Genomic DNA, 26,232 nt, shown 5'->3' on the forward strand with positions numbered 1-26,232 from the left:
TTCTGGCACCAGTATCTCTCCAAATATTTCTCAGTGAAGCCTGAAGGAAAGCATTCATTTAACTTCTCCGCTATGGCTTTGTCTTCCCCGAGTGCCCCTTTTTACCCCTCAGTCATCTAGTGATCCAACCGATTTTTTTTTTTTTTGCCAGCTTCTTGCTTTTAATATACCTAAAAAAAAATTTTTAGTATGTGTGTTTGCCTCAAACACAAAAGTCTCTTTGCCATCCTTTTAAGCTCTTTGCATTTGACTTGCCATCCCTTGTGCTGTTTGATATTATTTTCAGTTGGATCCTTCTTTTGTTTTCTGAAGGATTTTCTTTTAGCTCTAATAGCTTCCTTCACCTGTCGTTTGGCCTTGCTTCCTCCTTTAATACTTGGAATATATCAGGTCTGAGTTTCCCCGAGGAGTTGTATTCTACTCTATAGCTGAGAAGATGGGAAGCAGCATTTATGTGATGTAGCAACTCAAAACGTTTAGTACACATCAATCTGGAGACGTTTTCCCACATTGACTTTGTCAGTGTCCCCATACTGTGAGGATTTGTATCCTGCAGTCCAGAACCTCTGCTATAGGTACTTAACTTGATTTTCTGAGTATAGTGCACTATAAAAGGGTTAACTCAGGTCATTATAACCCTTTTATATAACTAGTTTATTTGCATGTGACATTTTTATCCCAATTATGCCTGGTTATTTTTTTTTCCTGCATCAAAGCCATGCTTAATTGATCAGTAATGTCTTAACACAGTTTTTAGTAAATATCCCTTTTAGAGCCTCTGAACATTTGCACTAAGGGCTCAATGACCAAGTCAAACAGCATGGGGCAACTTTGTGTCCTATTGCTCAAGATGGAAAATGCCGGGAATTGTATCCATTTATAACCACACTGGCTGTGGAACTGGAATTTAGATAAACCCATCTGTAAACTGATATTGCCTGCTGCACTAAATCAAAAGGCACCTCCGCATATAGTGAGATTACCCATGTAAGGATGTTACAGAAAAAGCTAATTAGCTGAAGACTGACTGACTTTTTTTTAATAAACTCGACCTGATCTACCAAAAACAGTATACTGTAGATATAATTCTCTTTCCAGGCAGAATTGAGGGGCATGTGCTTGAACTAGCTTTGTTTAGCTCGGTGGTTCCCAAACCTGGTCCTGTTCAGGGGCGTAGCTAGACCTCGGCAGTGGGGGGGGGGGGGGGAGGGGGCATTGTTAGCTGCCGCCACCGTATCAGGTACCTTGTTTGCTGGCGGGGGTCCCCAATCCCTGGCAGCTGAAGAGTCTTCGTTGTGTGATCATCTGTTTCTGACGCCTTACGTCCTGCACAGGGCGACATGCAAGGTGCAGGACGTAAGGCATCAAACAGATGATCACACAACAAAGGTGCCGGAGTTGACCGGCGCTGAAGAAGACTCTTTGGCTGGCGGGGTTTGGGGCCCATGCCCCCATGGCCCCACATAGCTACGCCCCTGCTGTGTATATCCACAATAAACATTCATGAGAGAGATTGCATGCACGGCCTCCACTGCATGCAAATCTCTCTAAAGAATATTACATAAGTACATAAGTAGTGCCATACTGGGAAAGACCAAAGGTCCATCTAGCCCAGCATCCTGTCACCGACAGTGGCCAATCCAGGTCAAGGGCACCTGGCACGCTCCCCAAACGTAAAAACATTCCAGACAAGTTATACCTAAAAATGCGGAATTTTTCCAAGTCCATTTAATAGCGGTCTATGGACTTGTCCTTTAGGAATCTATCTAACCCCTTTTTAAACTCCGTCAAGCTAACCGCCCGTACCACGTTCTCCGGCAACGAATTCCAGAGTCTAATTACACGTTGGGTGACGAAAAATTTTCTCCGATTAGTTTTAAATTTACCACACTGTAGCTTCAACTCATGCCCTCTAGTCCTAGTATTTTTGGATAGCGTGAACAGTCGCTTCACATCCACCCGATCCATTCCACTCATTATTTTATACACTTCTATCATATCTCCCCTCAGCCGTCTCTTCTCCAAGCTGAAAAGCCCTAGCCTTCTCAGCCTCTCTTCATAGGAAAGTCGTCCCATCCCGACTATCATTTTCGTCGCCCTTCGCTGTACCTTTTCCAATTCTACTATATCTTTTTTGAGATACGGAGACCAGTACTGAACACAATACTCCAGGTGCGGTCGCACCATGGAGCGATACAACGGCATTATAACATCCGCACACCTGGACTCCATACCCTTCCTAATAACACCCAACATTCTATTCGCTTTCCTAGCCGCAGCAGCACACTGAGCAGAAGGTTTCAGCGTATCATCGACGACGACACCCAGATCCCTTTCTTGATCCGTAACTCCTAACGTGGAACCTTGCAAGACGTAGCTATAATTCGGGTTCCTCTTACCCACATGCATCACTTTGCACTTGTCAACATTGAACTTCATCTGCCACTTGCACGCCCATTCTCCCAGTCTCGCAAGGTCCTCCTGTAATCGTTCACATTCCTCCTGCGACTTGACGACCCTGAATAATTTTGTGTCATCGGCGAATTTAATTACCTCACTAGTTATTCCCATCTCTAGGTCATTTATAAATACATTAAAAAGCAACGGACCCAGCACAGACCCCTGCGGGACCCCACTAACTACCCTCCTCCACTGAGAATACTGGCCACGCAATCCTACTCTCTGCTTCCTATCTTTCAACCAGTTCTTCCATATCATCAAGCTGATCAATCCATAGACTGGTGGGTTGTGTCCATCTACCAGCAGGTGGAGATAGAGAGCAAACTTTTGCCTCCCTATATGTGGTCATGTGCTGCCGGAAACTCCTCTGTATGTTCTCTATCTCAGCAGGTGGTGGTCACACACAGCAGCAGCTCTGGCTAGGCCTCCAAGCCTAATCCTTAGGTTTTGTTGAGGCCTGGGGTTGAGGGCTCTTTTGAGCAAGTGCAAACCTGGTGGTGCCAGGTCCCTCCTTTTCTCCCCCCTCCCGCTGGCTCCGTTTAAAAAAAAAAAAAAAAAAAAAAAAAAAAAAATTTTAAACGTCTTTAAAGGCGTTTAATTTGACGTTTCTTTAAACGTTCATTGCAGCTACTCACTGGGACACCAGTTCGTTACAGCTCGGAGCGGCAAGCAGGTAATTTTACCTTTTTATAGCGGGCAGGGGGTTCCCCGATTCTTCTCCTCGTGGCATATGGCGTCGGAGGGCGAGGGCGCAAAGGGTCGCTCCCCGGATCGTTGGAGCGCTTCTAGAGGGGATGCGGGGGTTTTACAACCTGATTCGCCCTTGATGGGTGACAGTTTAGTGACCGATGAATGTCCCGGTCGTTCCTCCGGCGTGGCGGTTTTTTCCCGCCATAAACGCCCATCCCCCGCTCCTCGCCTCCGCCATCTTGGCCGGCCACGCGGCTCGGACGGCTTCTTCGTGGGCCGCCCTTGAGGTTGGAGACATTAATGCCATGAACGCCCTTAATTTGGGCGACGGCACAAAGCGGCTAAAGTTAAGCGCCGTTCTTCCCGCGCGGCTCCTTTGCGGAGTTTCGCGCCGGACGCCATTTTGGATGCGCAGCTTGTCTCTCCCCCGCTATTGCGAGCGCCGGTTGAGAGTTCGTCTAGGGCTGTTGCCCAGGCTGCGGAAGTGCACAATCTGGGGGGTTTCTCCCCCGAGTTTGTTTTGCTGCTGCATCAGGCTTTCCTCATGCAAAACGCTGCCCCTGCTCCCTCTTCTGATAAAGAGGTTGAGGTTCCCAGAGGTAAACGCCCTCGGGTTGATTTTCAGGCCTTGGAGGACTTTGTCTGCTCCGATGTAGATGAGGGCAGCGTGTCTGAGGTCTCCCAACGGTCCTTTGCGGATTCCTTGGAGGAGATAGATCCCCGCTCGGATGGAGCGGATGACCCCTCTGCAGCGCGGCTTTTTAGCCCAGAGGATTTGCCCAACCTGTTGTTACAGGCCATGGACACTTTGAAGATTTCCTCTCCGGAGGACGTCTCTCCCTCAGCCCCTGTTGGCTCTGCCATTATGCTGGGGACGAAGCGCCCGCCTAGATCCTTCCACGTGCATGATGCCATGCACACCTTAATTGCGGCTCAATGGGATATCCCGGAAACGAGCCTTAAAGTGGCTAGGGCTATGTCCCGCCTCTATCCTTTGGCTGTGAGTGAACGTGAGGCCTATCTGTGGCCTACCGTGGATTCTTTAATCACTGCGGTGACTAAGAAAACGGCGTTGCCGGTGGAAGGTGGCACGGCCCTAAAGGACGCCCAAGACAGAAGATTGGAGGCAGCCTTAAGGTCGTCCTTTGAGGCAGCTGCTTTAAGTTTGCAGGCCTCAGTTTGCGGCTCCTATGTGGCCAGGGCGTGCCTGACTATGGTGCAGCGGGCTTCCCCCTCGGATCTTTCCTTGAGGGCTGATTGGCCGGCCCTGGAATCGGGCTTAGCCTATTTGGCAGCCTTGCTGTATGATGTCTTGAGAGCCTCAGCTAAAGGCATGGCTCAGACAGTCTCTGCGCGGCGGTGGCTTTGGCTGAAACATTGGTCTGCTGACCACGCCTCTAAATCCCGCCTGGCTAGATTGCCTTTTAAAGGCAAGCTGCTCTTTGGGGTCGAGCTGGACAAAATCGTGACCGATCAAAAAACGGCACGTCTAAGGGCAAGAAATTACCAGAGGTCAGGGCTCGGGCTAGTACTCGTCCCGGTACCTCCAGAGGACGGTTGCTGGAAGCCCGTCGGTACCGCCCGGGCAAGTCGGGTTCCTCTGCCCCCTCTTCCTTCAAGAGGAATTCTCTCCCAAGCAGCATTCCTTTCGCAGAGACCGCCGTCCCGGAGGTGCTCCCTCCGGTCCTCCCCCAGGGTCTCGTACCCAATGACGGGGCCTTGGTCCACGCCCCAGTGCAGATTGGAGGACGGCTGTCCTCGTTTCTGGGCGAGTGGACCACTATAACTTCAGACGCGTGGGTGCTGGAAGTCATCAGAGACGGCTACAAGCTAGAGTTCTGCCAACCCTTAAGAGACGGGTTTGTACTCTCTCCCTGCAAGTCTCCGGTCAAGCTGTGGCAGTGCAGCAGACCTTGGACAACCTGATCCGCCTGGGTGCGGTCGTTCCGGTGCCAAAAAATCAGATTGGCAAGGGACGTTACTCCATTTTCTTTGTGGTTCCAAAGAAAGGAGGTTCTGTCCGGCCTATCCTCGACCTCAAAGGGGTCAATCGGGCCTGGAAAGTGAGGCACTTTCGCATGGAGACTCTCCGCTCTGTTATAGCGGCAGTGAAGGCAGGAGAGTTCTTGGCTTCCTTGGACATCAAGGAAGCGTACCTGCATATTCCCATCTGGCCTCCTCTCCAACGCTTTCTGCGTTTTACAGTCCTGAGACGACACTTCCAGTTCAGAGCCCTCCCTTTCGGGTTGGCTACTGCTCCGCGGACCTTTTCCAAAGTAATGGGGGTCATAGTGGCCTTCCTGCTAAAGGAAGGAGTACAAGTCCATCCTTATCTGGACGACTGGTTGATCCGAGCCCCCTCTTATGCAGAGTGCGGCAAAGCTATGGACCGGGTAGTTGCTCTTGTGAGCTCCCTGGGATGGATCATCAACTGGAAGAAGAGCCAGCTGCGCCCGACTCAGTCCCTGGAGTATCTGGGAGTTCGATTCGACACCCAAGTGGGCAGAGTGTTCCTGCCAGACATTCGGATTGTCAAGCTTCAGGCTCAGGTGGACTAGTTCCTAGTAGCCTCTCCTATTCGGGCTTGGGACTACGTGCAGCTGTTGGGCTCTATGACGGCCACGATGGAAGTAGTGCCCTGGGCCAGGGCTCATATGAGACCACTACAGCTATCTCTGCTGCTGCGCTGGACTCCGATGTCGGAGGATTATGCTGTGCGCCTTCCCGTGGACCCAGCAGTGCGCAAGGCGCTGAGCTGGTGGACGCAGACAGACAAGTTGTCTGCAGGATTGCCTCTGGTGACCCCGGAGTGGATTGTCGTCACGACAGACGCCTCTTTGATGGGCTGGGGAGCCCACTGCTTGGGAAGGACAGCGCAGGGGCTCTAGTCTCCTGCAGAGGCAAGTGGTCTATCAACCTCCTGGAACTCAGAGCCATTCGGTTGGTGTTATTGGAGTTCATCCCGGTACTGGTGTTGTAGCCTGTACGGGTCCTGTCGGACAATGCCACGGCTGTGGCCTATATCAACCGCCAGGGAGGTACCAAGAGCGCCCCTCTAGCCAAGGAGGCTATGAGTCTTTGCCAGTGGGCGGAAGCGAACCTGGAGCAGCTTTCAGCGGCCCACATTGCCGGAGTCATGAATGTCAAGGCGGACTTTCTCAGTCGCCATACCTTGGAGCCCGGAGAGTGGCAACGATCTGCTCAGGCGTTCTTGGACATCACGAAGCGCTGGGGCCAGCCGAGCCTAGATCTGATGGCGTCATCGGCCAATTGCCAAGTGCCGCGCTTTTTCAACAGAGGACGGGACCCTCGATCCCTGGGAGTAGATGCTCTTCTCCAACAGTGGCCGACACAAGAGCTCCTCTATGTGTTCCCGCCCTGGCCCATGTTGGGCAGGGTGCTAGACCGGGTGGCAAAGCATCCCGGCAGGGTAATCCTGGTGGGTCCGGATTGGCCCAGACGTCCCTGGTATGCGGACTTGATCAGGCTCTCAGTCGACGATCCTCTGCGGCTGTCAGTGGAGCAGGGCCTGTTACATCAGGGTCCCATGGTGATGGAGGATCCCTCTCCCTTTGGTCTTACGGCCTGGCTATTGAGCGGCAGCGTCTGAGGAAGAAGGGCTTCTCAGACAAGGTCATCGCCACTATGCTGAGAGCGAGGAAGCGCTCTACTTCTACTGCTTACGCCAGGGTTTGGCGTATCTTTGCAGCATGGTGTGAAGCAGGCTCACTTTCTCCCTTCACTGCTCCAATTTCTTCAGTGTTGGCGTTCCTGCAAGAAGGTCTGGAGAAAGGCCTGTCGCTCAGTTCCCCTAAAGTCCAGGTAGCGGCTCTGGCTTGCTTCAGGGACCGCCTGAAGGGTGCTTCCCTGGCTTCGCAGCCAGATGTGGTGCGCTTTCTCAAGGGAGTTAATCACCTGCGCCCTCCTCTGCACTCAGTGGTGCCTGCGTGGAATCTCAACCTGGTGCTAAGAGCATTGCAGAAGCCGCCTTTTGAACCCTTGTCGAGGGCATCTCTGAAAGACCTGACGTTGAAAGCAGTCTTTTTGGTGGCTATCACTTCAGCCAGAAGAGTTTCCGAGCTCCAGGCGCTCTCATGTCGAGAGCCTTTTCTGCAGTTCACTGAGGCAGGAGTGACTATTCGCACAGTGCCTTCCTTCCTGCCCAAGATTGTTTCTCGCTTCCATGTGAATCAGCAGCTCTGTCTCCCTTCCTTTCGTAGGGAGGACTACCCAGAGGAGTACTCTGCTCTTAAATATCTGGATGTGAGACGAGTCATCATCAGATACTTGGAAGTGACCAATGATTTCCGGAAATCGGATCATCTGTTTGTCCTGTTTGCAGGTCCTCGTAAGGGTCTGCAGGCTGCTAAGCCTACAGTGGCAAGATGGGTCAAGGAAGCCATTGCAGCGGCTTATGTGGCCGCGGGGAAGGTGCCGCCTATCCAGCTGAAGGCTCACTCCACGAGAGCTCAGGCAGCCTCGTTGGCAGAGGCCGGATCCGTCTCCTTGGAAGAGATATGCAAGGCGGCAACGGGGGCTTCGGCTCATACATTCTCCAAGCATTACCGTTTGACTGTGGCTGCACGGGCGGAGGCCCGGTTTGGAGCTTCAGTGTTGAGGTCAGGGATTTCTATGTCCCGCCCTGGGTGAGTACTGCTTCGGTACATCCCACCAGTCTATGGATTGATCAGCTTGATGATATGGAAGGTAAAATTATGTATAATCATACCTGATAATTTTCTTTCCATTAATCATAGCTGATCAATCCATAGCCCCTCCCAGATATCTGTACTGTTTATATTCTGGTTGAATTTTAGGTTCAAGTTTAGCCTTCAGTTACTTCAGGAGGACTTCGTGTTCAAGTTTTTCTTTCACTTGGATTCTTCAAGAGTTGAGACGAGTTTGTGTTACAGTGAGCTGCTGCATTCCTCTCCCCTCCGTTTTACGGGGCTGGATTGAGACATAAATTCTGCCGGCACTCCCTCCCGCTTCGTGCGGCTGTAGGGCAGCTTTGTACCCCTCCCGCTTCGGCGGTGTTAGGGTCAGTCAGCTCCTCCCGCGGTTGCGGTTGCAGGATAAGCCAGATCCCCCCGCATCGGCGGGTGTGGTGTCCCTCCCCCGCTCCGCGGGGATGAGCTGGACGGATTCCCCTCCCCCACTTGTGTGGGGATGAGCTGGGTTAATTCCCCTCCCCCGTTTCGGCGGTGGTGAGCTGGGCAGAGTGTCCCTTCGTGGGTGTAATTCTCTAAGTGCTGAGTCCTGCGGATGGAGCTTTGATATCGACATACTGAGGAGTTTCCGGCAGCACATGACCACATATAGGGAGGCAAAAGTTTGCTCTCTATCTCCACCTGCTGGTAGATGGACACAACCCACCAGTCTATGGATTGATCAGCTATGATTAATGGAAAGAAAATTATCAGGTATGATTATACATAATTTTACCTTAATCCATAATAATACCCTACCTCCGATTCCATGACTCTGCAATTTCTTCAGGAGTCTTTCGTGCGGCACTTTGTCAAACGCCTTCTGAAAATCCAGATATACAATATCAACCGGCTCCCCATTGTCCACATGTTTGCTTACCCCCTCAAAAAAATGCATTAGATTGGTGAGGCAAGACTTCCCTTCACTAAATCCGTGCTGACTTTGTCTCATCAGTCCATGTTTTTGTATATGCTCTGCAATTTTATTCTTAATAATAGCCTCCACCATATTCATTGTGGATACCTTGAAAACTTGACTGACTAGGGTGCATCCAGGATCAGGTTTGGGAACCACTGGTATAGCTCTTCTCTCCTTTTTCTTTTTCTTTTTTTTTTTTTTTTTAATGCAAGGCTATGATATGTGGATATGTTGTGAATTCTCAGTTCATTACATAGTGCTGTTGGCACTGGGAGCAGAATTTCAGTTTACTACTTGTACTATTTGGTTTGGAAGCTATTGAACCTATGCTTTCACTGAGGACAAGCGGGAATAATATTCTCACATGTGGGTGACGCCATCCACAAAGCCTATTGCAGGCGCTACCATATATTTTTTCTGATTGTTATGTTTAACCCAAACACTTTTTTGTTTTACATTTTTTTTTCTTCCATTTTTCAGCCTTAGGCCCTCTGAGGCCTTTTTTTCAGCATCCAGCCATTTTTTTTCTTCCATTTTTCGGCCTTAGGCTCTCTCTGAGGCCTTTTCTTGGCCAAGGAGCATCCAGCCATTTTCAGTTAGAAATTTACTCAAGCTCCCTGAAATATTGAGCTTTTTTGACATTGTGTTGGCCATTTTTCCCTCCATGTCAAAGAGGGTGCCGAGTGGCTTTAAAAAGTTTACTTTCTGCAGTAGGACTATTTTAGGCACACTCCCATAACCGGTGTATTCAGTGCTTTAGTCCGTAGCACCAGGACATACAGTGCAACCTCCTGTCTGCACGTTTAAGCGAGGACACTTAAAGCTCACAGAGTCCAGTGTGAAAAACCTTTTGGTTCTACAGTGATGTTCAACATGGCAAGGGTTTCGCCACTGGATGTAGAACCTGCATCAACGTTGGCATCGGGTGCACTGATGCTACATTGGGAATGCCTGGCGTCAGACTCGGTACTGCGACTGCGTAAGTACTCTAAATCCTCTTCGTTGCATGCATCGAAGGACCTGTAGCATAAAAAAACCCCCCAAAAAAAACCTAAGCATCACCACAGTGCCGAGACCTCCCCTGCATCAATATCTTTGATGTACAGGAAATGTCCATGCCGCAGCGACCACTCTCCTTTTCAACTTATTACTTCTCAGCAAGAGCCTTCAAGGTTCTCGAGGTTTCCCACGCCTAGATAGGCTATAACACAAACTGTACTGACTGGAAAACTGGTGTGGAGGTAGACACCTAGACACACATTCTCCTACAGTTGAGGGTAGACAATATATCGCATCTCTCCACTCAGATTTCCAGTTCCAACTAAATTTCTGCTCGTCAGATGCTCCGTCTACTTGGCCACGTGGCTTCCAGCAGTCCATGTAATACCATTGACTGGACTGCACTTCCGAATATCTCTGTGGACTCTCTCCTCACAGTAGTCTCAAGCCACCGGGCCACTCTCAGCCTGTATTCAGATTACTCTACAACTGCATCACTCTCTACAGTGGTGGATGGTTCCACAGACTCTCACCCAGGGACTTCCATTTCAGCCCCCTCCACATCACAAAGTTCTCATCATGGATGCCTCCATGGTAGGTTAGGATGCTCATCTCAATGGCCTTCATACACAGGATTCTTGGTCCTTGCGGGACAAATGGCATCATATCAATCTCCTGGAATTATGAGCAGTTTCTTTTCATCCCTGGATATTTAGATTCTTGAAAGGTTTATATCACCTCCAGTAGCGTGAGATCTTAATGTCATCATCACAGCTCACCGGAAACCACCATTTGAAACACTGCTTTCCTGTTCTTTGAAATTCTTTACTTGGAAGGTACAATTCTTAATAGCACTTAACTTTGCCAGACGAGTAAGCAAACTTCAAGCTCTTGTGGCAGACCCACCTTACACCAGATTCTACCACAACAGAGTTGTTCTCCGAACTCACCCCAAATTTCTCCCTAGAGTGGTATCTGAGTTCCATATCAATCAATCCACTGTACTTCTGTCATCTTCCCTAAGCCACACCCTCTGATCCTGGAGAAGCAGCATTGCAGACTGCAAGCGTTCTCTAGCACAGTGTTTCCCAAGTCCAGTCCTGGCGTACCCCTAGCTAGTCTGGTTTTCAGGACATCCATGATGAATATGCATGAACCTGATTTGCATACACTTCCTCCCATTATATGCAAGTCTTTTATGCATGTTCAGGATATCCTGAAAACCTGACTTGTAAAGGGTACTCCAGGACCGGACTTGGGAAACACCAGTATAACATATCATCTGGAGTGTGGTAAACCTTGTAGAAAATCCTCCCAGCTCTTTGTATCTTTTGACCCTAACAGTACATTTATTGATGGGAACTCCCAAAATATCTTGATTTGGCTGGCTGACTGAGGCATATTTTCAAAGCACTTAGCCTTCCAAAGTTCCATAGATGGCTTCAGTAGCCCAGTTCCGCTCTGCCTCCATTGAAGAAATTTGCAAGGTGGCAACATGATCTTCTGTCCACACCTTCATTGCTGACTACTGTCTGGAGCAGCATTCCAGTCGGGAGAGCTGTCTTGGACAAGCAGTCCTGCAAAATCTTTTTGCTACTTGAATATCAACGCCTCTCTTTTGCCCAGAGAAAGCAAAGTTACTTACCTGTAGCAGGTGTTCTCCAAGGACAGCAGGCATATATTCTTGCATCCCTCCCACCTCCCCTTGGAGTTGTCTTAGCTCGAGTGTCGGGCGGGAAGGTACTTGCGCGTAGTGGGGGCACTGCCTTAAAGATTTTTAAAGTGATGGTGCACTATGGCAGTGTCCGCACCGGGCTTCATGGATGACATCACCCACATGTGAGAATATATGCTTGCTGTCCTCAGAACATCAGCTACAGGTTAGTAACTTTGCTTTTCCTTGTGGGCAGGCTCTTTATGGCACCATGAACCTTACCCAGCTGATTGGAGATTCTAACCCAGCCCTCTCTTCCTCTTCAGCATTAGCAACTGAACTTTCTCCAAGAAGAATTTTTCCTTGAAGACCTTTCCTGTAGGGCCACACCTAGCTAGGCAGGTTTGTTGGATACCTACAATGACTATATATGATATATAAATTTGCATACAATGGAGGTGGTACATACAAATTTATCTCATGTATATTCTGAAACCTGTGTCCCAAGGGCTGGCTTGAGAAACCCCCACTTTAGGCGCTCTAACTTTTTCATAAAATTTGTACTCTTCTGTAATGTTTTTGGTAATGCTCTTTCTCTTCTGTATCATTTTTTCTAATATTGTCCTGTCACCACCTATGTAGAACCTCTGGACAATCAAAGCACCTCTTGTTTTTATGTTTAAACTTTTTTATTGACGATATGCATAATACAATTCAACTTGGAGTATTTATATAGCATGGAGCAGTATACAAATCGACATTCCAACAACATATTCAACATCGTCAATCACTTTTTCCATTTTCTCCTCCCCTGCCCCCTCCCCTCCTTACAACTTTTTATATTTCAGCGATTGTTAAAATTAAAGCGTAACAGTACAAAAGAACATTCATAACTGTTAGGTGTACAATTGTAAAACAACCAGTATTCTACTGTGGTGCAGAGTGATCAACTAACCTCCCCAAGTAAATATAGAGTTCCATACCTAATTGCACCTCTTGTTTTTAAGCTCCAACCTAGAAGTGATCAGAACCCTGTGGACTTTTCTGGGATCTAGTATGTTTATACACCCCTGTCAACCATCCAGTTCTGGAATTTAGGGGGGGGCGGGGGGTTGTTCATAGCTGGACTCTGGTGTATGCAGAAGATGGCTGCCCTATATAGGACTCATTTAAAAATCACTGACTCTAGTGTGGAAGAATACTGATGAAACAAGTTTACTAACATCAGAATTGGAGAAGTGTTTTACGTGAGTTTCTGATAGTATGTGTCTCTCATGTTTGTGGCTGTGGACATAAAATGCAATTTGCAGAACAAGCAGCCATGGCTCTTGACTATCTGGCAGTGGCCCAAGGGAGTGGTGGGTGTCATCTGTCTGGAGCTTTTGGACTACAGCCACAGTATTTAGAATTTGAGGAAACAGTGATGCCTCTTTTAGGCAGTTCAACAGTGTGAATAATATTCTGGTAACTTCTAATTTTTAATCCACAGTAGAATACTACCTCCTATCCGATGACCTTTCTATTTCTTCTGGAGTTTTTCAAGTGGTACTTTTTTTTTTTTTCAATAATTTTTATTGATAAACAACAGAATAAACATTACTTCCTTAATTCAAAGTGGACATTTGAATATTTCCTTTTTGATATACAATTCTTATATTTCTCTCACTTTAAACATTCTCTTTTGTCCATCATCTATAAATCTGTAAATAAACATTGACAAACTTTAATTTTAATTTTAATTTTCCATTTCTCCCCCCCCCCCCACCCCCACCCCCCCCCCCACCCTCCCATCAAGCGCCTATTACTAACTCACTTGGGTCATTGCTCTGATATGTGTCCAAAGTTCATCTTGCCTGTTATAAATTCCCAAACGTTTATCAGTTAATTTCTCCATCTCCTCAATTAGGGAAAGTTTTAGAATCCAGTCCTGCTCTGTTGGTGCCACTTGCTGTTTCCACAGCCGAGCAATAACACTCTTTGCAGCTGTCAAGCTCATCCTCTTCAGACGTCTTTGCCATTTGACTCCTCGTCTGTTCCCCAGGCCCAGCAGGCACCATTGAGGCTCACACAAAAAGTTCTTGCCTGTATGGGCAGTTATCTTTGCAGTTATAGATTGCCAATACATTTGTAATTTCCCGCAGGACCACCAGATATGCAAAAAAGTTCCCACATCCGTTAAACATCTCCAACAATACTGGGAAGCCCCTGGAAACATCATATGTAGTCTATATGGGGTAAAATACCATCTCGAGAGTACCTTGAAGGCATTTTCTTTCAATAACACGCATGTTGATGCCTTGTTGACCTCCAGGATAATGGCCTTCCATTCATGAACTGTCAATTCCTTTTCCAAATCTCTTTCCCATCTAGTCATATACAAACATTTTTCAAAACTCCCTCCCCTTATAAATTTATACAACCGGGATATGACTCCCTTCATTGTTCCCAGTGAGCCCCACATATTTTCTAGTACTTCATAGTCCTCCGGATCATTTCTTAACCATCCTTGTGTGTAGATGTAATGTTGGACCTGTAAGTAGAAGAATCTGTCCCTATCCAAAACCCCATAGTCTTCCTTGAGTTCTGTGAACAATCTCATTTTCCCATCCTCCAATACATCTCGAAACCTCAATATGCCCCTCTCAGCCCACCTCTTTGCTACCGGATTTCCCAACCCCACTCTAAAAGTGGGTTCCCCCCGAATATAAGCGTATGTAGATGTTTTCCTAGTTTTCCAGAAGCGTGTCCTAAGGGAACCCCATAGTGTCAACAAGTGCCCAACAAACGGATTGGTAGTAAGCCTGCCAATAGTAGGGTAGGCTGAAGATGCCCATATTACTGACTGCAGATTATGTTGCTGCACCATCTCCTGGTCCATGTGTGCCACCACTGACCATTTCTCCTGACCCCACATGGATAGAAGTTTCAATTGTGCCGCCCAGTAATACCATTCAAGGTTTGGAACCCCTCTCCCACCTAACTCTGTCGCTCGCCAGAGCAGCTTCCTACTAAGCCTGGGAGCCTTGCCCCCCCAAACAAACTTCACTATAGCTTGCTGTAGGGATCTCAGCTCCTTTCCAGGGATTGCTACCGGTAATGTTTGAAACAAAAACAAAAGTCTGGGCAATACATTCATCCTAACCGATGCTATCCTTCCCCACCATGACAGCCACTTTCCCGTCCAGCCCTCCATGTCTTTACGTATTTGCCGGAATAACGGTATATAATTTAGCTGATATAACTGAGAAATCTGAGCAGGTATTTGGACTCCTAAATATTTAATATTATCCCTCCTTAATTTAAAAGGAAAGTTTCGAGAAATCTCCTCCATCCTAGGTTGTGCTATAGACACCCCAATCATTTCAGACTTATCATGGTTTATCTTAAAGCCCGAAAGCCTACCAAACTCCTCCAGCTCTGCCATCAATATGGGAAGATGCAGTCCCGGGTTGTTTACAAAAAATAATACATCATCAGCAAATAATGCCAATTTATGTTCAAAGCCACCTATCATTATTCCTGGAATGTCAACCGATTCACGCACCCTCTGAGCTAAGGGCTCAATCGAGAGTGCGAACAGCAACGGTGACAGCGGACACCCCTGTCTGGTACCCCGTTCAATCTGGAAAACAGATGTATATCCCCCATTTACTTTAATTCTTGCCACAGGTTTCTCGTATAATCGTTTTATCCATCCTATCAACCCCTGGCCAAACCCCAGATGTTCCAGAACTTCCCATAAATAAGGCCAGTCCACCCTGTCAAACGCTTTATCGGCGTCCGTACTCAAAAGGGCCACTGGAATCCCCCTCTGTTGGGCTGCCCACATAACATGTAAGGTGCGTCTAATATTATCCGCCACCTGCCGCCCCATGACAAACCCAGATTGATCAGTATGAATCAGAGAAGGCAGGACCTTTCCTAACCTATCAGCTACTACTTTAGATAAGATCTTAACATCTAGATTTATTAATGAGATGGGGCGATAGGAGGCACACACCGCCGGATCTTTTCCTGGTTTCAAAAGCAAGGAGATCCCCGCTTCATGCATACTCCCCGGCAATGATTGGCCAGCCAAGCATGCATTCCCAACCCTCAGCAACAGGGGCCCCACCTCCCCCACAAATGTCTTATAAAACCTAGCAGAATACCCATCCAGGCCGGGCGCCTTTCCTCCTTGGAGACCCTTAATCACCCTTTGGATCTCTTCAAGACGAAATGGGGCCTCTAAATGTTTACGTTCCAAACTTGATAACCTTGGGAGATGCAGCTTTCCTAAACCCCTCCTGATTTCTTCCCCCCCTACCCCCCTCTCACTGCTGTATAACTTCTGATAGAATTTTTCAAACTGATCCCTTATTTCTCCATCTCTATAGTACATCTTATCGCCCGCCCCTTTTATTTTTGTTATTGTGTGGCTCCTTTGTCTATGCCTCAAAAGATGAGCCAACATCCGTCCAGATTTATTTCCGAATTCATAAAACTTCTGTTGGAGTTTCGTATGTAAAAACTCCACGTGTTCTACCTGCAATTTCTCTAGTCCTGCTCTACACTGTCTTAATTCTTTCAGGACTATCCCAGAACGTCCCTCCTGGTGACAACATTCTAGTTTCGCTAATCGTGCCCGTAGGTCCAACTCCCTCTTTTCCCGTTGCCTCTTTTTCCGTGCTCCCCATTTAATGAAGTGACCCCTCACCCCAGCCTTTAGGGCATCCCACAATGTGCCATCCAAAACCTCGCCAGTGTCATTCACCAACATATAATTCTGAATGACCTGGCGAATGTCATCCCGCACCCTACTATCCCCAAGAATCGATTCATTTAATCTCCAAAAGAGTTGGCGCCTTTCCTCTGTCAAACCCTTGAGCTCAAGCTCTACGGGGGCATGGTCAGAAGTAGAGATGGACCCTATATGTGAATCAACCACCTGATCCCACAACTGGCGGCTACACCATACCATATCAATTCTTGTGTAAGTATTCTGAGAATGAGAAAAGAAGGTATAGGACCGCTGGCTTGGGTGTCTCAGCCTCCATACATCCACTAAATCTAAATCAGAGACAAGTGATTTTAACTGTGTACAGTGTGCTGAGGACTTATCAATCAGCCCCTTTGAATGATCCATTGATGTCATGCTGGTATTAAAGTCCCCACCCAGGATCATCCCCCCTTTCTGGAACTGGAAGAGCTCCTTACCTATCCGAGTAAAAAATTCTCCTTGTCCCGAGTTGGGGGCATATATATTTACTATGGTCACCTCCTTACCATACAGCTGACCCCTAATCGCCAGGCACCTTCCCAAAGTATCCCTATATACTTCTTCTATAACTAGTGGGATGTGTCTACGGATGTAAATCACTAATCCTCCCACCTTGCCCCCTCTAGCATCACAGTGTGAGATACAGTCACTATACCCCCTATGTTTAAGTAGGTGTACATCCCTCTTTTGAATGTGTGTTTCCTGCAATAATATAATATCCCATTTAAGTTTCTGCAATTCCCTATGTATCAAATTTCTCTTCTGTGGAGAGTTCATACCATTAACATTCCATGACCCAATGTGTAGACCCTTGATCCCCTTCCCTCCCCCCCCTCTCCCCCCCTGCTGGGCTGAGCCAGTAGCCGCCAGCCAATAGTAATGAGGAAATCACTCCCCGCCGGAGCTCATCACCCTCTTCCCCACAACAACATTTCCCAGACCCCTCCCCCCATATTTCACAAATTGTTTGTTTAACTCCCAGAACCTTTTCAAACAATAAATAGACATCCTATAACAACTCCAGTACAATCCCCACAACTGCAGACCCTATTTTCTTTAACAATACCCCATGAAACCCATGAGGTAGCTGAAATCCTGTATATCTCTTGCGTCCATTCAGGGTACTTTAATCTCTGTTGATAGCTGTGAAGTATCCTCTCTTCGTGGGCGCACTCTGTGCCAAGATGACTCTTTTTTTATCTTTGCTGACATACTTGATCTCCCCTCCGAAGCTGCCGGAGGCAGGTTTGTATATCCCAGCTCTGTGAGAACCTTCCAAGCCTCTCCCAGCGTAACCACTCGTCTGGTGATACCTTCCGCTGTAAACTGGAGGCCAAATGGGAAGATCCATCTATATCTGAAATTAGACTGCTGGAGATATGTAGTCAAGTCTTTAAATTCTCTACGCCTCTGAAGAGTTCCCAGCGCTAAGTCTTGAAACACCAAAATTTTGTTATTATCCCAGAGTAACTCACCCTGGGATCTGGCTTTCTTCCATATCTTGTCTTTGATAGTATAGTCTTTGAAGCATACAACAATGTCCCTAGGTTGCTGGTCTCTCCTGGGCCCCAGACTTCGATGTACCCGATCAAATCTTATTTCAGATTCCTCCATATTGGTCAGCCCCTCATTATTTATGTCCAATATTCTGGCACAAATTTCACGAATCACCTGTGCACAGTCTTTGTTCTGGTCTGTTTCTGGGACCCCTTTAAATCTCAAATTATTCCTTCTGGAGCGATTTTCCAGATCCTCCACCTCTAATTGCAATTTTGCTTTTTCAGCTTGCACGATCGTGAGAGCAGTGCGCAGGTCCTCCATTTCTCCCTCCACGTGCTCCAGCCCTTCTTCCACCTGCTCCACCCTTCCTCCAATCTCTCTCACCTCTTTTTGGATGTCTGTGACCGCCTCCCGGATAGTTTTCCGGACCGCCGACATTTCAGCCTTTAAGGCTTTAAACCACCTCGCTACCTCCTGTTTAGTCAGCTCGGTATCACTTTCCAGATGATCCGCTGGGTCCTCCGTTTCGGAGCCAGAATCCGCGGCGGCCATTTTGTTTTTAACTTTCTGCTGGGAGCGGCTCGTGTTCGCCGCCTCGTTGTTCTGTGTCGCGGCGAACTTGAATTTTTCCAGCCGTTTTCGTGTCGCCATTACTTCTCTGTATCTTTCGCCTCAAAACCGCCGATCTCGGGGGTTAGGGAACCAGGAAATAGCGCAAGTTTCTTCGCTGCCCCGACGGAGCTCTGGATTCAGGCTTCCATCCCCGACGGTGACGTCACTTCCTCCCCTCAAGTGGTACTTTTTCAAAATGCCTTTTGAAAATCTAGATACACAGTATCAATTGGCTCACCTTAATCCACATCTTTGTTCATCCCTTTAATGAGGCAATATCGTTGAGGTAAGAGTTCCCTTGACTAAATCCATGCTTATGTATGTGCTCTGTAATTTCATTCTTTACATAGTCTCTACCATTTTGTCCGGCACTGACGTCTGGCTCACCAGTCTATAACTTCCCAGATCACTTCTGGAATCCTTTTTAAAAATTGGCTTTACATGGTCCACCCTCCAATCTTCTGGTACTATGCTTGATTTTAAAGATAAATTACATATTACTAATAAAAGTTCATCAAGTTCATTTTTGAATTCTGTACATACTTTGGGATGTATACTATCTGGTCCAGGCGATTTGCTACTGTTTAGTTTTTCAGATTTTCCCATTACATCTTCCAAGTTTACAGAGATTTGATTCAGTTTTCTCTGACTTGTTAGCATTGAATACCATTTCTGGCACTTGTATCTCTCCCATATCTTCCTCAATGAAGACTGAAGCAAAGAATTCATTTAATATCTGTTATGGCCTTGTCTTCCCTTAGAGCACCTTTTACCTATCGGACAGCCAACAGTTCAACTGATTCCTTTGATGGAATCTTGCTTTTAATATATCTTAAAGTTTTTACTATATGTTTTTGTCTCCAACGCAATCTTCTTTTCGAAGTCTTTCTTTGCCATCCTTATCAGCTCTTTGCATTTGACTTTCCATTCCTTATTCTGATCCTATTATTTTCAGTTGAATCCTTCTTGCATATTCTGAAGGATTTTTTTCTTTTTAGCTGTAATGGCTTCCTTCACTTCACTTTTTTTAACCATGACGGCTGTCGTTTGATCTTTCTTCCTCCTTTTTTTTTTTTTTTTTTTTAAATTCTTTATATTTCTTATTAACAATTCCAAGAACACATCTTGTACAGAAATAGGAAGACTATATTCACAATCTTATAATATAAAAATAAATATCTTCTAATGAAAACAGGTTATAATCATCTTATGTTAGTCCACTGAATTGGGAGAAAAACAAGGCACAATACAAAGCAAAAATACATGTTCTAAATTCTCAATCAGAGACTTAGAAGGGAGGTTTACAGGATTATATTACAATTGAGGTGTAGTTGTTATAACCGTTTCTGGGCATAGAGATGGAGTGATTACTTTCTTAGAATCCAAGAAAGTTTCCAAATGTTTCTTCCTCCTTTTTTAATACATGGAATATATTTGGCCTGGGCTTCCAGGATGGTATTTTTGAACAGCATCCACATCTAATGTATATTTTTGACCTTTGCAGCTGCTCCTCAATTTTTTTTTTTCACCATTCTTCTCATTTTATCATGGTCTCTTTTTTTATTTTTATTTTTTTAAGTTAAATGCTAACATATTGGATTTCCTGTATGTACTCCAGAGCTTATATCAAACCTGATCATCTTGCAATCTAGAGGTGGCCGGTTCAAATCCCACTGCTGCTACTTGTGATCCAAATAAAGAGGCATAGCAAAGGCATGGACGTCCTTCTCACAGAAACATCTACATTTTGGGCATTCTCAACTGCTGTCGCAGGGAAGGATGTCCTCAACTGCCGTCGCTTCCCCTCCTTAGGAAGGAAATCGTGTGCAAATGAGCTAACAGTGAACAGCTCATTTGCATGCAATTTCCTTCATGCATGCCCGTTCGTTTCTGGATCGGTAAGGGAAGGGCTTTTTCCATTCAGTTAGTGGGACCAGTGCACTACGAATGCTGGCTCCCCCCCCCCATTACCAAATCTTGGATTTGGTCGTTTCTAAGATGGGCATCTTCGCTTTCCATTATCGCCGTAAACCGGGGACGACCATCTCTAAGGTCGACCTAAATTTCATTTGGGCGTCCTCGAACGTATTATTGAAACGAAAGATGGATGTCCATCTTGTTTCGATAATACAGCTTACCCCGCCCCTTTACGGGGCCATCCTTAGAGATGGGCGCCCCTGTTCGATTATCCCCCTCAGTCAACATGGATTTAGTGAAAGGAAATCTTGCCTTACCAATCTACTACATTTCTTTGAAGGGGTGAACAAACGTGGATAAAGGTGAGCCAGTCGATATTGTGTATCTGGATTTTCAGAAGGTGTTTGACAAAGTACCTCATGAAAGACTCCATAGGAAATTGGAGAGTCATGGGATAGGAGGGTAGTGTTCTATTGTGGATTAAAAACTGGTTAAAAGAAAACAGAGTAGGGTTAAGTGGTCAGTATTGTCAATGGAGAAGGGTAGTTAGTGGGGTTCCTCAGGGGTCTGTGATGGGACCGCTGCTTTTTAACATATTTATAAATGACCTAGAGATGGGAGTAACTAGTGAGGTAATTTAAATTTGCTGATGACACAAAGTTATTCAAAGTCGTTAAATCGCGGGAGGATTGTGAAAAATTACAAGAGGACCCTACAAGACTGGGAGACTGGGCGTCTAAATGGCAGATGACGTTTAATGTGAGCAAGTGCAAAGTGATGCATGTGGGAAAGAGGAACCCGAATTATAGCTAAGTCATGCACGGTTCCCCGCTAGGAGTCAGACAAAGAAAGGGATCTAGGTGTCATCGTTGATGGTAGTTGAAACCTTCTGCTCAGTGTGCTGCTGCGGCTACGAAAGCAAATAGAATCACTGAGGGATCTGTCCTTGGACCCCTTCTTTTCTCAATCTACACCTCTTCCTTGGGCTCGCTGATCTCATCTCATGGTTTCCAATATCATCTTTATGCTGACGACACCCAGCTTTATCTCTCCACACCTGACATCACTGCAGAAACCCAGGCCAAAGTATCAGCCTGCTTATCCAACATTGCTGCCTGGATGTCCAACCGCCACCTGAAACTGAACATGGCCAAGACGAGCTTATTGTCTTTCCACCCAAACCCACTTCTCCTCTCCCTCCACTCTCAATTTCAGTCGATAACACCCTCATCCTCCCTGTCTCATCTGCCCGCAACCTCAGTCATCTTCGACTCCTCCCTCTCCTTCTCTGCGCATATCCAGCAGACAGCCAAGACCTGTCGCTTCTTTCTCTATAACATCAGCAAAATTCGCCCTTTCCTCTCTGAGCACACCACCCGTACTCTCATCCACTCTCTCATTACCTCTCGCCTTGACTACTGCAACCTACTCCTCACTGGCCTCCCACTTAACCATCTATCCTCCCTTCAAACCGTTCAGAACTCTGCTGCGCGTCTTATCTTCCGCCTAGACCGATATGCTCATATCACCCCTCTCCTCAAGTCACTTCACTGGCTTGCGATCAGGTACCGCATTCAATTCAAGCTTCTCTTATTAACCTACAAATGCACTCAATCTGCAGCCCCTCATTACCTCTCTACCCTCATCTCCCCTTACGCTCCTACCCGTAACCTCCGCTCACAGGACAAATCTCTCCTCTCAGTACCCTTCTCCACCACCGCCAACTCCAGGCTCTGCCCTTTCTGCCTCGCCTCACCCTATGCTTGGAATAAACTCCCTGAGCCCATATGCCAAGCCCCTTCTCTGCCCATCTTCAAATCCTTGCTCAAAGCCCACCTCTTCAATGTCTCTTTCGGCACCTAACCATTATTCATCTATTCAGGAAATCTAGACTGCCCCAATTTGAATGACTGCACTTTTTTGTCCTTTAGATTGTCAGCTCCTTCGAGCAGGGACTGTCCTCTGTGTTAAATTGTACAGCGCTGCGTAACCCTGGTAGCACTTTATAAATGTTAAGTAGTAGTAGAATGTTAGGTATTAGCAAAGGAATGAAAAACAAAAATGAGAACGTTATAATGCCTTTGTATCACTCCATGGTGCGACTGCATTTCGAATATTGTGTTCAATTCTGGTCGCCGCATCTCAAAAAAGATATAGTGGAATTAGTAAAGGTGCAGAGAATGCAAATAAGATTTAGGTCTTCTTACCACCATCCCAATAATCATGCATATCCCAATAAAAGATTGGAATGATAAAAGACCAGGCCACGTAACGTATGAGAAAAGCAACTTATTAACTTACCAATAGAGCATACAGAATAAATTTTCTCATAGGAGTACAGTTCTGCTTATACAAAAGCATTGGCTGAGACGGTCTCAAACATTTAGTAATCATGCTGCTACTTATATACTGTTTCTACACAAAGCCTTTTCATAAAAGACTTTGCTTCGTTCTTTCACTCATCTTTCTCTTATGTTGTACAGCCCAAAACTCCCTGCTACATTTCTATTCTCATGTTCTGTTTCCTGTTCACATACCGTTCTAGCTACAGTCATGTCTGTTAGTTTGGTCAGCCTTCACCTTGAAAAACATCCCTTGATCTGTAACCATGCTACTATTTCTTCAAGAAGGGGATGGGATGACTTTCCTATGAGGAAAGGCTAAAGCGGCTAGGGCTCTTCAGCTTGGAGAAAAGGTGGCTGAGGGGAGATATGTCTATAAAAATGAGTGGAGTTGAACGGGTAGATGTGAAGCGTCTGTTCACGCTTTCCAAAAATACTAGGACTAGGGGGCATGCGATGAAGCTACAATATAGTAAATTTAAAACGAATCAGAGAAAATGTTTCTTCACTCAACGTGTAATTAAACTCTGGAGTTTGTTGCCAGAAAATGTGGTAAAAGCGGTTAGCTTAGCGGAGTTTAAAAAAGGTTTGAACGGCTTCCTAAAGGAAAAGTCCATAGACCATTATTAAATGGACTTAGGGAAAATCCACTATTTCTGGGATAAGCAGTATAAATGTTTTGTACTTCTTTGGGATCTTGCCAGGTATTTGTAACCTGGACTGGCCACTGTTGGAAACAGGATGCTGGGCTTCATGGACCTTTGGTCTTTCCCAGTATGGCAATACTTAGTACTTATAAAATTTAATGTTTTGCTTTGTTTTTGGTGGTGTTTTTAGATACTTTGGGGTCCTTTTACTGTGGTAGAAACTGAATTTGGTGTGCATTTCCGTGGGTTCTTCATGCTAAAGGCCATTTGTACTGTGGCCTGAGTTTTCTGTTTTCCCTATTAATATTAATATCTGTATGTTGACATTAGCAGGCGGCCATTAAAAAAAAAAATTGAGTGCATGAGCACTTATGACACCTATTGTGGAGGTGTAAGGATTTGTGCTAATGTAGCTATGCTAAATGATTAACGCAGACACGGTCACTCTCTGCCCCATAGACACACCCCCTTTGTGGTGTTAAATTTTTTTTTAGCATGTGGATTGTGTGCGCAGATCAGGGACTTACCACAGGATGCTTGATCACATCCCACATAAGCCCTTGTAAACTGCAATAAGGGAAAGGGAAATTGGACTTCATATACCGCCTTTCTGAGGTTTTTGTAACTACATTCAAAGCGGTTTACATGTATTCAGGTACTTATTCACACACTAGCACTTAGCAGCTTAGTAAAAGGACCCCTTTGTTCTTGAATATTTTTTAGGGTCTGATGTGTAAACCAGTCACTGCTGTGCTGATCTTTAACACAATGCGTTCCCTTTTTTACACAATCGAACATCAATCTGACTCTTGAAAGTAAAGATTCTTGGTTTCTGGCATTTTGTTATTAATGCTGTGATACATTCCACTTTTAAAGAGAATAAGATGGCTGAAATCTGATTTCTGCCCTTGCCTTCACACTTAAGGAAGCGACTGGAAGAATCCCCGTTTATGACCAGATCTTTGAGAGAATCTCGGATGAAGGAGAAGCTGGAACAGTATCCTAAGGTAACATTTATCTTCACACTCCACATATCACCAGCTGTGTACATACTTGTATAAGTGCTGAACCCTCCAACACACCATTCGCTACCTGTTCTTCCCTACCCTTAGTGTACAAGTGGCTGCCTAATTTTCTTCCTCCCCTGCAGGACACTTGAGATTGCTACATCTGGCCCTTTGCACACTAGATATACAGAACTGCTCTTAAAATGCGCCTTGAGCGATGGCTAGTGCATAGGTTTTCAGATCCCATTGCTCGGGAGAACTTTTGGTTGACATTGCCATCTACAGCTCATAGTCGTATATTGAATATTTAGCAGTTTTGTGGGCCTTTGGTAACTGTATTACATCTGTTTGTGCCTATGGTGTGAGTCTTTGGGGATTGGATTAAGTAATTGTTACATAAAGTCCAGCTTCCTGAAATATGACAGTACCTGTTGTATGTGATTTTGGTTTGTTGGAACTCAATGAAGATGTCTATAGATGCCATCTTTGCTCAACCTCCAGGATTTACAAACACACAAACGTTTTTTTCTATTACGTAGCTTCCCAGTATTCCAGAATCTGTGGGATAGTTGTTTCCATCAACCAGCAGGTGGAGTCTCCTTTGAAAAGCAACTTCAGAAGAGAGTTGGGGAGCAATTTGCTTTTAGTATTAATTTTTGTGGAAAGCATTTAAGTTTTAGGATGTTCTGGTTAGTTTTACTTTTGTTATCCTGTATGGGTCGAGGATTGATAAGGGATGGGGGGACGATGGGTTTTGTCGATCCTGAGCCTTTAGCGATTTTTGCACCTCAAACCTCTTCCAGGTGTCAGAAACAACAGTCGTTGTATTCTCGGCAGGTTTGTAATTTCATCTATTTAGACCTATCGCTCCAAATTCCAGAGGTTAAAGTTAGTAATAGAAAGTTCCAACCTGCTAAATTGTATTCTAACAGAGGTAGATGTCAAGCAGATTAGATTTTGTTTTTATATAAATGCCATATGTAACAAATCTTTAATTCTTAGTGATTTGATAGGCGATTCACAAGCAAAGTTGGTATTTATAACTTTAGACCTGGGTTCCTGATTTGAACTCCCCACTTATTTTAAATAGTTGTTCACAAGGTTATAAAGGTTATTGTCCTAGACCAGATAGGAAGGGAGGTGGACTGGCTTTAATTTGGGATCTTGCCAGGTATTTGTGACCTGGATTGGCCACTGTTGGGAACAGGATGCTGGGCTTGATGGACCTTTGGTCTTTCCCAGTATGGCAATACTTATGTACTTATGTAATTTATAGGGATTTTTTAAGGGTGATACTGATAAAAAAAAATTTCTATTCCATGTGATTGTACAGCTCTCGGCGGATCACAGCATAACATACATAATATAAATTTAAAAAGACATACACACACGTGCAGTAAAAGATTCTTGACTAAAACAAATCTGTCACTAAAACAATAAAGAACGTAAAGTCCCAGCTTTAAACCACTGTAAAAGCTTGGGCAAAAAGGAAAGCCTTCAAATGTTTACGGAACTGAAGAAGTGAAGTCATACCTCTTAAAGGGCAACAAATTCCTCTTCCATGCACCTCAATATACACAAAAAAACTGATTGAACCTGATAGTTCAAACATGCAGAATTCAGAGTATAGGCACTTGAGCAAAAATTGTTTTGAATCTCCATTTAGAAGATCTGGCTGATCAGATGGTGAGTTTTTTAATTAATTAAAAAAAAAAACTTTGTTGATCTTAGTTTAGGTCCTGTTAGTTTGGTCATACTTTAGATCTAGTGGCTTATTCCAGTAACACATATAGGGAACCTTAGTTGATCTTGAGTGAGCTCCAGTTGCTTGGTCCAATAATTTTCTTATGAATTTATTTTTGAAAATCCCCACATTATTAAAATGGGTACAAACCTCTTTTCAGTTCAAAGTTGTAAAATTAGGCGGTCGTTTCAGTTATCACTGTTAACACATCATAACCTTTTGTAACAAGTTTTCTGTTTGCTACGTCAACCTGAGATCAGCACATTAGACTGT

General features: G+C 45.6%; 1 protein-coding gene across 2 annotated transcripts in view; it reads left to right on the plus strand.

The window, feature by feature from the left end:
* The window catches only part of ASPSCR1 (ASPSCR1 tether for SLC2A4, UBX domain containing), a 141,639-nt gene that overhangs the window by 51,092 nt on the left and 64,315 nt on the right, over positions 1–26,232 (plus strand). For both annotated transcript variants that reach the window (XM_030205175.1, XM_030205176.1), the window contains exon 9: positions 24,134–24,215. In XM_030205175.1, the coding sequence (XP_030061035.1) occupies positions 24,134–24,215 (82 nt within the window). The remainder of the gene's footprint in view (positions 1–24,133; positions 24,216–26,232) is intronic.

Source organism: Microcaecilia unicolor, chromosome 6, assembly GCF_901765095.1.
Source record: "Microcaecilia unicolor chromosome 6, aMicUni1.1, whole genome shotgun sequence".
Classification (NCBI taxonomy): Eukaryota; Metazoa; Chordata; class Amphibia; order Gymnophiona; family Siphonopidae; genus Microcaecilia; species Microcaecilia unicolor.